Source organism: Salvia miltiorrhiza, chromosome 3 (genome assembly GCF_028751815.1).
Source record: "Salvia miltiorrhiza cultivar Shanhuang (shh) chromosome 3, IMPLAD_Smil_shh, whole genome shotgun sequence".
Taxonomy (NCBI): domain Eukaryota; kingdom Viridiplantae; phylum Streptophyta; class Magnoliopsida; order Lamiales; family Lamiaceae; genus Salvia; species Salvia miltiorrhiza.
Window position 1 is genome coordinate 26,734,594 of NC_080389.1, and position 15,386 is coordinate 26,749,979.

At 45.6% G+C, this 15,386-nt stretch overlaps 3 protein-coding genes across 3 annotated transcripts; 2 read left to right on the plus strand and 1 right to left on the minus strand.

Moving 5' to 3' along the window:
- Positions 1-970: 970 nt before the first annotated feature.
- Positions 971-1,996, plus strand: LOC131018603 (uncharacterized). The gene has a single exon (XM_057947315.1). The coding sequence runs from the start codon at positions 971-973 to the stop codon at positions 1,994-1,996; it is 1,026 nt and encodes a 341-aa protein (XP_057803298.1).
- A 339-nt stretch (positions 1,997-2,335) lies between these two features.
- On the plus strand, positions 2,336-3,328 carry LOC131018604 (uncharacterized). The gene has a single exon (XM_057947316.1). It carries the CDS (start codon positions 2,336-2,338, stop codon positions 3,326-3,328), a length of 993 nt encoding a protein of 330 aa, XP_057803299.1.
- An 8,261-nt stretch (positions 3,329-11,589) lies between these two features.
- On the minus strand, positions 11,590-14,523 carry LOC131018605 (uncharacterized). Its single transcript, XM_057947318.1, has 3 exons — positions 14,399-14,523; positions 12,348-12,387; positions 11,590-12,171 (listed from the first exon to the last, which is right to left on the minus strand). Exons 1-3 carry the CDS (start codon positions 14,521-14,523, stop codon positions 11,590-11,592), a joined length of 747 nt encoding a protein of 248 aa, XP_057803301.1.
- Between the last annotated feature and the right edge of the window lie 863 nt (positions 14,524-15,386).

The window sequence follows — 15,386 nt, forward strand, 5'->3', positions numbered from 1 at the left end:
TAATTTGAGCATAACATCTATATGAGCATATTCCCGATACACTAGGTTTGATTCCAAAAAGGGTGTAACAACTTGGTTAATTAATTGATCACTAGTTAACTAGGAAGTTCTGACCACAAGTAATACTTTGGGCATAAGGCGAGTTGCCATCGACCTTCAAAATAGTACAACTGGTGTTGGAGCCGTGACTGCTGTGAAATATCGGCGTAAGAGTCAAGTGGGTCTATCTAATTCTTAAAGCATTCTGGGCAAAGCACAACTAGCGATAGGCCATCGCAGAGAGCGTGGATGTTGCCCGGGGTAGTTGATTTCCATTAGCTGACCCTTCTAAGGGATCATAAACTGAAAGGATAGATTGGGCAATGGGTTTGTTGTGTGCGTGACGAGTGACAATAGGGGCACAACAATTCTTATGCCCATAACCACTGGTATGCGAATATAGTGATTAATCTTTGCACCAATGATCGGGTGTTGATTCATGTTGAGTGATTCGAACCCAAGTCAGAATTGTTTTGTTATTTGATTTATCTCTTTTGTTATTTCAGTTTAGGTTGGATACCCGTTCTGCCCATAACCACGTTTTGGTCAGAACACTGCAGAAAACAAAAAACCCTTTAGTGACACCCTTGTAGGAGAAGTTACTGCTCAGTTCCCTGTGGATTCGACTCTGGACTTAGCACTAGCTAGTCTAGTTGTGGGCACAGGATATTTTATTTGCACAAAGCTCAAACGACAGCTTCGTCAAATTGGCGCCGTTGCCGGGGAACTGAGAGCGCTAGTAATTTCTTTTGTAATTTTTGTGTGAGTTTTGCCTTCACGTTTGTGTATGCGTCGTACCAGGAGTGCAGGTAACGAAGATCTTTTGTTCCACGAGGAGATTGAGTGACTTGTTCGACAGAACAACGGTGCTAGACGCAGGGCAGAACAAGAGGCACAGGCAAGAAAGAGATAGTTAGAAGCAGAGAGAGAGATGGCAGAAAATCCGGAAGGGCAGAATGACAACGCCAACAAGACTCTCCGAGACATGATGTTTCCGAACAACTTGAACCTCCGGCCATCAACCATAGTACTGTCGGAGATCACTGGAAATTGGGAGCTGAAGCATACTCTTATCCAGATTTTGCCCAAGTACAGTGATATGCCCGGAGAGGACCCTCAAAGACATCTCCAAGACTTTGAGATGGCATGTGGAACGGTGCGCACCGCTAGTCAAGCCCTTGGCGAATACATCCGACTCCTTACTTTTCCGTTCTCTCTGTTAGAAGGAGCGAGGGAGTGGTTGTATGATTTGCCCGAAGGAAGCATTCGGACCTGGCAGGAGTTGCAGAGCAAGTTTTTGGAAAAGTACTTCCCAGCTGCCCGGATCCAAAATCTGAGGACTCGAATAAGCAACATAAAGATGGGATCGGGAGAAGTTCTATATGAGTACTGGGGAAGGTTCAAGCAGATGCTGGCCAAATGCCCACAACACCAAATACCGGATCATGATCTTATTCGGTATTTCGTGGGAGGACTCCCAATGCAAGATAGGCAATGGTTACACGCTGCATATGGAGGATCGATCTTAAACAAATCTGCAGCGGAAGCTTTCAAGCTCATAGCCGACATGGAAGAGAAATCGAGAGATGAGGAAGGGACTATAGTCAGAACTACTCCGGTGCCGGCTCCTTCTGCCCAAGACGAAAAGTTGGACAAGCTTTGCAACATGTTCGAGAAATTTATGACAAACCAAGGAACACCCAATCAAGAGATTCCCAACATTCGGAAGCCTGTGAAGGCATGCCAGCTTTGCATGGCAAATTCACATGCAACCGACGAATGTCCACAACTTTTCGAAGATGAAGAGCTTAATGCTATTGGGCAACAGCCAGGAGGAAACAACGGAGGGCAAAACCAGAAACCTTTTGAGCCCTACAGGCAGCAGTACAACAATCAAGGATGGAGGCAACATGAGAACCTCAGGTACGGCAACAACAATTTTTTGGGGCCAAACTAAGGGCAGACGAGTAACCCACCACAATACTCGCAACAACCTCAACAGGCAAGAGGATCCTCCCTATCAGAGCTCGTGCATCAAATGGCCCAACAACAAGTGAAGTTCCAGCAAGAGACCGAAAAGTTCATAATGGAGACGAGAGGAGGAATGCAGAATGTGAACTCCCAACTATCACATCTTGCCCAAGCAGTCGCCAGACTTGAAAGCAAACAAGGGGCACTCCCATCCCAAGTGGAGGTGAAGAAGGTGAATGGCATGACACTCAGAGGATGAAAGGAGTTGCCCGAGGTTGATAAGGAGAAAAACAAAGAAAAGCTGGAGATCAACGAGCAAGTCGGAATGGGATCCGCAGATGAGGAAGAATTTGCCCAAGAGAAAGAGGCAAAGCGAAAGGCGACGGGGAAGGGTAAAGAGAAATCAAGCCAGACTGAGCCTATAATACCCTTCCCAGGCAGAATGGCCAAGGAACAAGAGAAGGAAGAATTAACCGAACTGGTTAAAATCTTCAAGAAGGTAGAGGTCAATATACCCCTTTTGGTCGCGCTACGCTCTATGCCCAGATGTGCAAAATTTCTCAAAGAACTCTGCACTCGGAAGGTCAAATACACGGATGATGCGAAATTTCAAGTGGGCGAATCCGTGTCCGCAGTCTTACAACGAGATATGACCATAAAATGTGGAGATCCTGGCATGTTCTACATTCCATGTGTAATAGGAACCATGAAGGTGGAAAAGGCAATGCTCGACTTAGGGGCATCCATCAACGTTATGCCCTTATCCATGTACCAGGACCTGGAGATAGGACCGCTGAAGCCTACCCGAGTGGTGATCCAACTGGCAGATCGATCAAATGTCTACCCAGAGGGGATATTGGAAGACGTTTTGGTCAAAGTGGAGGAACTAATCTTTCCGGCGGACTTTTACATTCTCGACATGGGGAAGTCAAAAGCACGAGATCCGGTCATGCTTTTGGGCAGACCATTTCTAAAGACTGCCAGGACTCGCATTGATTGTGATACGGGCAAGCTAACATGTCAGTTTGAAGGGGAAATGGTGACCTTCGACATATACAATGCCATGAAACATCCAGCCGATACAGAGATGGTGAAAAGTGTCGACATGATCGAGAAGGTTGTTGAAGAGGTTTTGCCCAGAACAGCATTCAAGGAGCCATATGACACTATAATCCAGAATGGCATAATCGAGGAGGATTTGCAAGAGGAGCACTTGCAAGAGGCGGTGAAAGTACTTAATGCATGGAGCGAAGGGGTCAACCACACTGAGGCGCTGAAAATCCCCACCCTGAAGGAAGAAGACCGACTTGTTCCATAGATTCAAAGGGCACCCAAGCTCGAGCTGAAGTCTTTGCCCAAACACCTCAAGTATATCTTCTTGGGCGAGGATGACACTTTGCCCGTAATTATCAATTCAGAATTGACACTCGAAGACGAGAACAAAGTTAAGATGACTTTGGGGAAGTACAAGGAAGCAATTGGATGGACCCTAGCCGACATTAAGGGCATAAGCCCTACTGTATGCATGCACCACATATTACTAGAGGAAGATGCAGTCCCAGTCCGGGACCCCCAGAGAAAGCTAAATCCAGCCATGAAGGAAGTTGTGATGAAGGAGATACTCAAACTGTTGGATTTGGGCATAATATACCCAGTATCCGATAGTAGGTGGGTAAGCCCAGTACACGTTGTGCCCAAGAAGTCGGGTATACAAGTGGTGGAAAATGAATTCCGAGAATTGATTGCCACAAGGTTGCAAACTGGCTGGAGGGTGTGTATTGATTACCGCAAGCTCAACCAGAAGACACGGAAGGATCACTTCCCTTTGCCTTTCATCGATGAGATGCTGGAAAGACTTGCGGGGAATCAATATTTCTGCTTTCTAGATGGATATTCGGGCTATATGCAGATTTGGGTCGCGGAGGAGGACCAGGGTAAAACGACATTCACTTGCCCTTTTGGGACATTTGCCTACCGAAGGATGCCATTTGGGCTATGCAACACCCCGGGCACATTCCAAAGATGCATGATGAGCATATTCTCGGATCTCCTTGAGAATTACATCGAAGTCTTCATGGACGATTTCACAGTGTATGGACAAACCTTCGACTCATGCCTAGCCAATCTGGAGAAGGTGCTAAAAAGGTGCGTTGACAAGAGCTTGGTGTTGAACTACGAGAAATGCCACTTTATGGTCAAGGAAGGGATTGTGCTCGGACATGTGATATCAGGCAGAGGAATAGAAGTGGACAAAGCGAAAATTGAAATCATAGCCAAGCTACCATATCCAACGAACATCAAGCAGTTACGAGGATTCCTTGGGCATGCTGGTTTCTACAGGAGGTTCGTGAAGGATTTTGCAAAAATTGCCCAACCTATGACAAGGTTGCTACAAAACGAAGTGGAGTGGAATTTTGATGAGGATTGCAAGGAGGCTTTCCAGATCTTGAAGAATAATCTGATCTCCGCACCCATAATACAACCCCCTGACTGGGGTATGCCCTTTGAGGTGATGTGCGACGCCAGTGGATATACCATAGGGACAGTTCTTGGGCAAAAGCGGGGAAATGAGAGTCACATCATCTATTATGCCTCAAAGACACTGAATGGAGCCCAAATAAATTATTCCACAACTGAGAAGGAAATGTTGGCGGTGGTGTTAGCCTTTGAAAAATTCAGGTCTTACCTGCTTGGAGGAAAGACCATAGTCTACACCGATCATGCGGCCCTGAAGTACCTTCTGGCCAAGAAGGAGTCTAAGCCCAGGCTGATTCGATGGGTTCTACTTCTACAAGAATTCGACGTAGAAATAAAGGACAAAGCTGGAGCACAAAACCAAGTGGCCGATCATCTAAGCAGGATCGTAAGGAAGGAAGAAGGAGAACCAATCAAGGAGATGTTCCCGGATGAACAACTGTTCTATGCCCAAGGAAGGAGGGAAGATCCATGGTACGCAGATTTGTGCAATTACCTATGTTCTGGATATGTACCCCCTGGATACACTTATGCCCAGAAGAAGAAATTGGCCAAAGACAGCAGAGAATATATTTGGGACGAACCGTATATGTGGAAGCAATGCGGGGACCAAGTGCTTCGGAGATGTATCCCACAAGATGAGCAAAGAAGCATCCTAGAATTTTATCATTCAAAGGAGTGTGGGGGACACTTTGGGCATAAGAGGACTGCAGCCAAGGTTCTGGAGTGCGGTTTTTATTGGCCAACAATCTTTAAGGACAGCTACACCATCTGCAAGAATTGCCCACAATGCCAGCGAGAAGGAAACATAACCAGGAGGAATGAAATGCCCATGATGCCCATTATGCCCGTAGAGATTTTTGACATTTGGGGAATGGACTTCATGGGACCCCTTCCCAGCTTAAGAGGAAACTTGTATATCCTACTTTTGGTGGATTATGTCTCCAAGTGGGTGGAGGCAAAAGCATCCCCGACAAATGACTCAAAGGTAGTGGTGAATTTCTTGAAGACTAACATTTTCTGCAGGTTTGGTGTGCCCAGAGCAATCATCAGCGACCAAGGATCCCACTTCTGCAATTTCTCGGTCGAAAACTTGTTCAAAAAGTATGGAGTCCAACATCGGGTCTCGACAACCTATCACCCACAAGCCAATGGACAGGCCGAACTCTCAAATCGCATAATCAAAACGATTTTGTGAAAGACCGTTGGCCCCACAGGGAAGGACTGGAGTCTTAAGCTGGAAGATGCCTTATGGGCATATCGAACTGCATACAAAACTCCATTCGGGATGTCACCATTTCAAATGGTGTATGGCAAGAGGTGTCATTTACCGGTGGAATTGGAGCACAAGGCTTTTTGGGCAGTGAATAAAGTGAACTATGATTGGGACAAGGCAGGGCAAGCAAGGAAGCTAGAGATCCAAGAGCTCGAAGAAATCAGGAAAGAGGCATACGACAATGCTGTTCTCTACAAGGAAAGAATGAAAAAGAGCCACGATGCTTTGATCACAAACAAGCAATTCAGCTTTGGGCAAGAGGTTCTCCTGTACCAAACACGGTTCAAATTTGCACAAGGAAAGCTGAGTACCAAGTGGACCGGCCCATTTGTGGTGAAAACCCAATTCCCAAATGGAGCTGTTGAGATCGGAAATCTGAAATCTGGGAAAGTGTTCAAGGTGAATGGACAAAGGCTGAAAGCCTATTATGGGCATAAACCCGACGCTGGGGAGGAACTGGATCTCGACCCAGCCACAAGCACCTTGGATTAATTGAAAGGTATCACGTCAGGCTCAGGACGATAAATAGGGCACTGGCCAGGAGGTAACCTGGTATTTTCGTTTAGTTTATTTTCTTTTAGTTTGTTTTTTTTTTTTTTTTTTTTGGTTGCCTAGGAACCCAGTTATGCCCACAGCTGTGGGCGAGTTAAAGTTTCCCGCCTTCGCGGAAGTTTGAATGTGTTTTGCAGAGACAGGGGGAGCAGTTATGGGCAAAGAGCAGTCGATTGGATAAGCATTGATTTCAGGGTAGAAGGGGGCTCTCGGGCAAAACGCGGCTGAAACCGCCTGACGCACGTTACATCAAGTGACAGTTGTCAGCCCTATACCCCCAAAACCCTAAAACCTCTACCCACGACGTCACTACCCTAACTATCCAACTTCCCATAATCACCACCCCCCTTTCTCGGCCTTTCGAATACAAAGCCACCACCAAGCCACCATGGTCTCCACCAGACCCAAAAACAAACTCCGAGGCAAACCCCAAGGAACCGAAATCGATCTCACCGGAGAAAGCCCCTCACCGTCAAAACCAAAAGCTTTGAAGAAAACCCCACGTCAAAAACCACTCCCGATGGAAACCACACCTACTCCCTCATCCAAAACCCTACCACAAACCGAGAGCCCATCGCCGGTGGACGAACATGCCATTGAGCAACTCACGGCGGAGATAGACGTCCCTACTCTCGGCGTCGGAGACCAGCATGCAGCTGAAGGAGAAGGCAAGGCGACACCGGAAAAAGCGAAAGAAGGCGAGGAAGAGCCATCCAAGAAGAAGCGCACCCCCACTGCTCCGAAGAGAAAGAAGTCGGCGGCCGAGAAATTGGCCACGCCGGCCGAAGGATCATCCAACGAAAGAAACGAACCCTCTGGTTCGGTGATGCAGAGTGAGAAAGGGGAGTCCGGCGAAGAGCAACAAGAAACTCCGGCGAAGAGGAGGAGGAAGGTGTTAGCCCCGACCCCGATCCGAATGATCAAAGGAGAACCGGCATCTGCACCGAGGAGCAAGAAGAAGGCGGTGAAAGGGATTGCTGTACCCAAAATCCCGGACATGGACGCACTGAAGCCTCTGGGCATAGTGGACAAGGTGAAGGAGTATTTCAACAACATCGGATGGAAGGAATTTCTGGATTGGCCAGGGCACGCATACGAGGAGGTGGTGAGAGAAGTGTTCGAGTCTATGCAAGTAGAAATCAACCAAACCTGCGGACCTCTGGGCATGAGTTTCTCCATGAATGGGGAGACCCGAGACATGTCCGTGAATGAGCTCAACCTCAATTTGGGAATGGCGAAGCTTAAAGACCTGCAAAAGAAAGAATACAAAGACGCGAAGAGAGGAATCCCCACTTTCACTGCACAAGAGTGGGATGATATGTGGGCAGATATCGGCGATGGAGGATCGTTCAGGACGCAGAAGGTCAAGGGGCATAGGATTCGCGACCCAGCCCTGAGGGTTTGCCACCGCATTCTCTCGTACTCCCTCTTCGGCAAAATTGACAGCGGAAATGCTATGTCCAAGAAGGATCTCTACATCCTTTGGGCAATGCACAGCGGGGTGAAGCTCAACTTTGAAGCTTTTCGAGCATATCGACTCCATCATCAGCAAGCCTAACCAGAGGCTTTCCTGCATCCAGTTCACCACCGCTTTTGCCAAGTTGAATGAGATCGAGATCGAAGAAGGGAACACCAAGATTGAGGCGGAGAAGCTGAACATCGAAGCCCTGATCCGCATGAAGGATGTCAGAATGGATCGGGGTGTGCCTAAATTCACCAACCCAGAGGAGATGGAGATTTCAGCGGCCGAAGGCCAAAGCCCTGCTATGGGCAAAGGAAAAGAAAAGGTGGAGGAGCTAGAGTCAGAGGAAGAGGGGAGTCAGCTGGACAGAATCGAGTCCCTGATTGTGGAGACCCAGGAAGCACTGGCAGCGACCCAGAAGGCCCTTCTGGCCTTCTTCAAGTATCAAGGGTTCAGGTACCCACCTGCACCTGCCCCTTGAATTTCACCCTCCCTAGGATGTTAGTTTTTAGTTTGTTTTGTTGCGTCTTTATGTTTTTTGTTCTGTTTGTTTGTTTGCGTCTGTCTGGCCAAAGCTGCGGTAAAGGGCAACCCTTTTGCCTGCACCGGTATCTTGCCCAAAAGGCAAGCCACTTGGTGCAGGCGCCCAAAGCAAAGGCCATTTTCTGTGTATTCTTTTGTTTTGTTTGTTTGTTTTGTTTGCATTTTCCTTGACCCCCTCTACACACCCACTTTGCCCAAAGCAAAGTGTATGTGTGTGGGGGGCCAGGACGTCTGTTGTTGTTTTACCGGGTAATCCTTGTTCTCGCACCCTTTGCCTTAAGGCAAAGTGTGTGAGTGGGAGGGAAGACCCGGTATCTTTTTATGTTTTTAAAGTTTTGTGTCAAGCATGCTGTATAATCGATGTTACTCAGTTTGTGAAGATTTAAAAGTGCAATTTTGTGAGTAAGATTATGCAAACTTTGTGCCGTATGTAGTTGAGGACGATGGATAGGGATTTGGGCATACCTTGTGAGGATTTGAGCTTTTAAAATTGTTACTTTATGCCCAAAACAATTCTTTCTTTCATTGTGTGAATTTTGACATCTTGATTTCGGGTAATGCTAGAACTTGCCTTGATTCTTAGTCGAACCCTGTGTACATAGTCTAGGTGTCTTAAATGATTTAGGCAAATTCTTTCTTTAGCCCACTGAGCCAAACTGACCAACCCTACATCTATCAATTGCAAACCCCTTTTGAGCTTAATAATTCATTTGAATTCACTTATAAATTTGCCTAGATTTGAGTCGTCCCGGTCAAAAACTGAACTTAAGGGCAAAAGAAAGGGAGATAGTGTAGTGGATCCTATGGGCAGGACTAGTGCAAAAATTGCAAAATGGGACATCTGAATCCCAAAACAGAAAAGAGTCCAGAAAAAGAAAAAAAAAAAAAAAAGGGAAAGAATAAAGGGAAGAATGTGCTTAGGCCCGTAAGAATAGGCAAGGATCTTAAAAAATCTGGGAAGTCTGTGCCCAGAATGAAGTTCAGAATGACCTTAGCCTCGTACCAAAAATTCCCACCTTATGCCTTAAGCCACATTACAACCCATGAAAGACCTAATGAGATGCACCTAGGACTTTGACTAAAGGGGAAGACATTAGAAGATAGGCAAGCTTATGGTCGGAACACAATCAAGATGTCCGGAGTGTAAACACGAACCTAAACACTTGAGAGAAAGAGTGAAAGGGGAGGAACATCCTTATGCCCAGAACCCGATCTTGACTCAACTGATGGCATTTTTGATTGTTTGATCATGCTTCTTTTTTGTTTCTTTTGATCTTCATTTAGCTGTTGGACTGAGAGAGTATAGCATGCTGTGTGTTTTCATTTTTCTTTTATGTTTTACGTGTCTGTTTCGTCCGTGTCTGTACTTGGGCAAAATCATGCATGCACGCTTAAGGACAATCGTGTTTAAAGTGTGTGCGTGTGATGAGCCCAGGTTTGTGCTCTGTTTTTGTGTCTGTTTTAAGTCTAGATCGAGTCTTTTTCCTTGTGTTTATGTCGTTTGATCGCCTGGGAGGGCATAGTTCAATGGCAGGACCAGCTTGTGGGCAAGAGGTGCTCCAGGGGTCGATAGTGCTGTCACTTCTCGTGAAAGAGGTATGCGCTAGAAGCAAAGGGGATTTGGAGGCAAAACCATCCCTTATGCCCATAAGTACCGCACGGGAGCTGGCAGGCAAGAGAAGGAAGGCAGGGGAAGAAGACGGAGGCACAACAGACGGGCGAGGAAGGATTGCAAGTGGGAGTCCGAAAAAGGCGGAAGGCGGCAGCTATCCAAAAGAGACCGATAAGGCCAAACCACCGCCTTATCCAAAAGGAAACATATCTTCATGAAGATTAGGTCTGAAAAGGGATAAGCATCTCCATGCTTGCATGGATCCGGCCACAACTCATGGGCTGGGCCTTCGTACCCTAATGACTCCTATAAATACCCGACGAGCTTCACAAGCCAAGGGTGCTGAAATTCCGTTCTGTTGTGCATTGTTTAAGAAGTGAAGATAGCCCAGGCTGTGGGCATAATCTCGTACTTTTCTGTTTATGTTTTGCACGGCACTTTCAGTCGTAGGTATTTCTACTTTCATTTAAGTAATTTCAATTTCAGTTATGTTTTCCTTTACACCTTTTGCTTGTGTTATTTACGTTATGGTTGGCTAAGTTTATATTCTGATTTGGACAAGATGATCTAAGCATGAATGAATAAACTCGAGAGGTCAAATTTGAGCATAACATCTATATGAGCATATTCTCGATACACTAGGTTTGATTCCAAAAAGGGTGTAACAACTTGGTTAATTAATTGATCACTAGTTAACTAGGTAGTTCTGACCACAAGTAATACTTTGGGCATAAGGCGAGTTGTCATCGACCTCCAAAATAGTACAACTGGTGTTGGAGCCGTGACTGCTGTGAAATATCGGCGTAAGAGTCAAGTGGGTCTATCTAATTCTTAAAGCATTCTGGGCAAAGCACAACTAGCGATAGGCCATCGCAGAGAGCGTGGATGTTGCCCGGGGTAGTTGATTTTCATTAGCTGACCCTTCTAAGGGATCATAAACTGAAAGGATAGATTGGCCAAGGGGTTTGTTGTGTGCGTGACGAGTGACAATAGGGGCACAACAATTCTTATGCCTATAACCACTGGTATGCGAATATAGTGATTAATCTTTGCACCAATGATCGAGTGTTAATTCATGTTGAGTGAATCGAACCCAAGTCAGAATTGTTTTGTTATTTGATTTATCTCTTTTGTTATTTCAGTTTAGGTTGGATACCCGTTCTGCCCATAACCACGTTTTGGTCAGAACACTGTAGAAAACAAAAAACCCTTTAGTGACACCCTTGTAGGAGAAGTTACTGCTCAGTTCCCTGTGGATTCGACTCTGGATTTACCACTAGCTAGTCTAGTTGTGGGCACAGGATATTTTATTTGCACAAAGCTCTAACGACAGCTTCGTCAGCGATCGCCGAATTTCTAGCTCCAACTGTTAATCGCGTTCAGGCCGTTTTTGCCAACCAAAAGCCTGGAATCGACGACCTACTGGAGCTTGGTCGCCGTTTTTCAATTTTCACCTTTTTTTAACTGCAAAAGCGAAAAAAATTCTAGGCAAAACATCAAAAACGAAAATAAATTAACAAGGCAAAACAACAAAAACGAGAAGAAAACAACGACAAACGAAAACAAAGAAGAACAAGCAAAAATTAACAAAGCAATAAAAATTGGGTTACCTCCCAACAAGTGCTAAAATTAACGTCTATAGCTTGACGATACCTCCAATTATGGATCAACGAAATTGACCACTTCCACCAACTCTGCTTTGAAGTACGGTTTAAGGCGATGGCCATTAACAGTAAAAGTGGACCCATTCGACGCAAGCAACTCATAAGTCCCATTCCGATTGCTCTTGTGAACCACATATGGACCTCTCCATCTAGACTGCAGCTTGCCAGGAAATAACCGAAGCTTAGAATCATACAAGAGTACCTCATGTCCCGGCTTGAATTCTTTTGTGCGGATGCTCAAATCATGGAACTTCTTTGCTCTTTCCTTGTAGATTCGAGAACTCTCATAAGCTTCATTCATCCACTTATCCAACTCCGTCAACAAATCTCGCCTTGTATGACCGGCCTCCTTAAACTTCAAATTGATTCTCCTCGTCGCCCAATATGCCTTGTGCTCAATCTCATCAGGTAAATGACAAGATTTGCTAAAAACAAGTTGATAGAGAGACATACCAATTGGAGTCTTGTAGGCAGTGCGATACACCCAAAGAGCATCATCCAAATGTTTTGCCCAATCTTTCCTGTTTGCGATGCTCTTCTCCAAAATTTGCTTGATCTCTCGATTGGCCAACTCCGCCTGCCCATTAGCTTGAGGATGATATGGAGTCGTCACCTTGTGCTTTACTCCATATTTTGCCAACACGCTTGCTAGCAACTTGTTGTTGAAGTGCAACCCCCCATCACTAAGCAACGCTCTCAGTGCTCTGCTCCGAACCGAGTCAAAATATTCTTTTGCAAGAATTTAATGACTACCTTAGAATCATTAGTGACAGTTGGGATCGCCTCCACCCATCTAGACATATACTCCACCGCAAGCAAAATATAGGAAAAACCACATGAGGGAGGGAATGAAGTCAATTCCCCACACATCAAACAGCTCCACCTCTACGATGATATTTTGTGGCATCTCATCCCGTTTGGTAATATTGCCCATGCGCTGGCATCGATCACAAGACTTCACAAAAGCATGGCAATCTTGGAAAATTTAAGGCCAATAAAAACCACTATGGTTTACCTCATGGCTGTGCGGTTGGCAGCAAAGTGACCTCCACTAGGTGAGCTATGGCACTCCTCAATGATCTTTGGCGCACCTTCGGTATAAGTAAGGATCCTCCCAATAATAAAACTTGACATCATGGAGGAACTTCTTCTTTTGATAGTGCGACATCCCCTCGGGAAGAGCTCCAATAACCAAGTAATTGACATAATCAGCATACCAAGGATCCTTAAATAACACCGCCCAAATCTGCTCATCGGGAAAAGACTCATTGATGACCATCTTCGGATCATCTCCTTCGATCGGATTCTCCAAACGAGACAAGTGGTCGGCTACCACATTCTCACATCCCTTTCAATCACGGATCTTCATATCAAACTCTTGAAGCAACAAGATCCAACGAATCAAACGGGGCTTAGAGTCCTTCTTCGTGAACAAGTAGCGGATGACGGCGTGATCAGTGTAGACAATTGAATGAGTTCCAATCAAATAAGAACGGAACTTATCAAAAGCATACACCACAGCTAGCAGCTCCTTCTCCGTGGTAGTGTAATTCATCTGAGCAGAATCCAAAGTTTTACTAGTGTAGTAAATTACCTTGAATAACTTATCTCTCTTTTGTCCCAACACAGCTCCCACGGCCCAATCACTAGCATCGCACATCAACTCAAACAGGGCACTCCAATCCGACGTAATCAACACTGGCGTAGAAATCAGCGCTGCTTTCAACTTCTCAAAGGATACGAGGCACTCATCGGTGAAGACAAACTTCACATCCTTCTCAAGCAAAGCACAGAGTGGCTTGGACAGCTTGGAGAAATCTTTGATGAAACGCCTATAAAATCCTACATGCCCAAGAAAGCTCCGCACAGATTTCACAAAAGTAGGAGGCGGCAACTTTTAAATAGCCACGATCTTAGCACGATCCACCTCCAATCCTTGGGCAGAAACCTTATGCCCCAAAACAATGCCCTCACGAACCATGAAGTGGCACTTTTCCCAATTGAGCACGAGTGCCGTCTCCTCACAACGCTGCAACACTTGAGCAAGATTGTCCAAACAATTATCAAAAGAGGAGCCAAAAACAGAAAAATCATCCATGAATACCTCCATAATGTTCTCAATCAAACCATGGAAAATCGTCATCATGCAGCGTTGAAAAGTGGCAGGAGCATTGCAAAGACCAAAAGAAATCCTCATAAAAGCAAAGATGCCATAGGGACAAGTAAATGCGGTCTTATGCTGATCCTCTGGGGCTATCATAATCTGATTGTAGCCCGAGTACCCATCCAAGAAATAGTAGTACTCATATCTTGCCAAACGGTCAAGCATCTGATCAATAAATGGCAAAGGAAAGTGATCCTTACGTGTGGCTGCATTCAAAGCTCGATAATCAATGCACACGCGCCATCCTGTGACCAGCCTCGTAGCTATGAGCTCATCTCTCTCATCCTTAACCACAGTCATGCCTCCTTTCTTAGAGACCACTTGAGTCGGACTCACCCACTCACTATCAGAGATAGCATAAATGATACCTTCATCCAACCACTTGAGCACCTCCTTTCTCACCACCTCTTGCATAGCCGGATTTAAACGTCTTTGTGGCTGCACCTTAGGTTTGTATTCCAGCTCCAACAAAATACGATGCATGCAAATAGAAGGACTAATTCCTTTGATGTTAGAAATAGACCATCCTATAGCAGACTTGTACTTCCTCAAAACTCGCATCAGCTTCTCCAACTCCAACGGAGATAAATAAGCAGACACAATAACAGGAAAGGTCTCATTCTCACCCAAAAATTGATACCTCAAATGCTCGGGAAGTGGCTTCAGCTCAAGTTTGGGTGCAGTTGCAGCTGCAGCTGGTGCAGGTAAATCAGCTCCCTTTTCCTTGGTAGTGCTTCCCCCATCAACAGGTTTGTGAATATCCATGTAAGGCACAATCGATGGGATGGATCTCTACGGCCTCCAGCTCTGCAATATAATCCAAAATCTCATCACACGCCTCATCAAGCTCGGAGTAAGGATATAATGACTGTGTGATGCACTCCTCCAAAGGATCCTCTACAGCTGCAGGAAAATCCACTACAGCCTCAATTAAATTACAATCCTCAATTTATGGCTCAGCTGGCTTCTTCATCGCATCATAAATGGACAACGTCATCTTTTCATCATTGACGCGGAAAGTCAGATCTCCCTCTTGCACATCTATCAACGCACGGCCCGTAGCTAGGAACGGACGCCCCAAGATCAATGGAGTATTCTTGTCCTCTGGCATGTCCAAAACTACGAAATCTGCAGGAAAAATAAACTGCTCCACCTGCACTACAACATCCTCCACAATTCCCTTGGGATAAGTCAGGGAACGATCTGCCATCTGCAAAGCACTAGAGGTAGGCTTGATTTCTCCAATCTCCAACTGGTTGAAAATAGAGAGAGGCATCAAATTGATGCTTGCCCCTAAATCACAAAGAACGCGGGAGAAATTCTGTCCTCCGATCACACAAGCGATAGTAAAGCTCCCAGGATCCTTCTGCTTCAATGGTAGCTTTCTTTGTAGCACAGCACTACATTCCTCGGAAAGATTAATCGTCTCATATTTCCCCAACTTCTTCTTGTTGGAGACTGCATCCTTGAGGAACTTGGCATAGCCTGGCATATCTCTCAAAGCATCTAGTAAAGGAATGTTGATGTGAAGCTTTGAAAACATCTCCATGAACTTGGCTAACTTTTCATCCATCTTTGGCTTCATCATGTCCTCCATCAAATCCTTCTTTGGCTCATTGATTACTCCC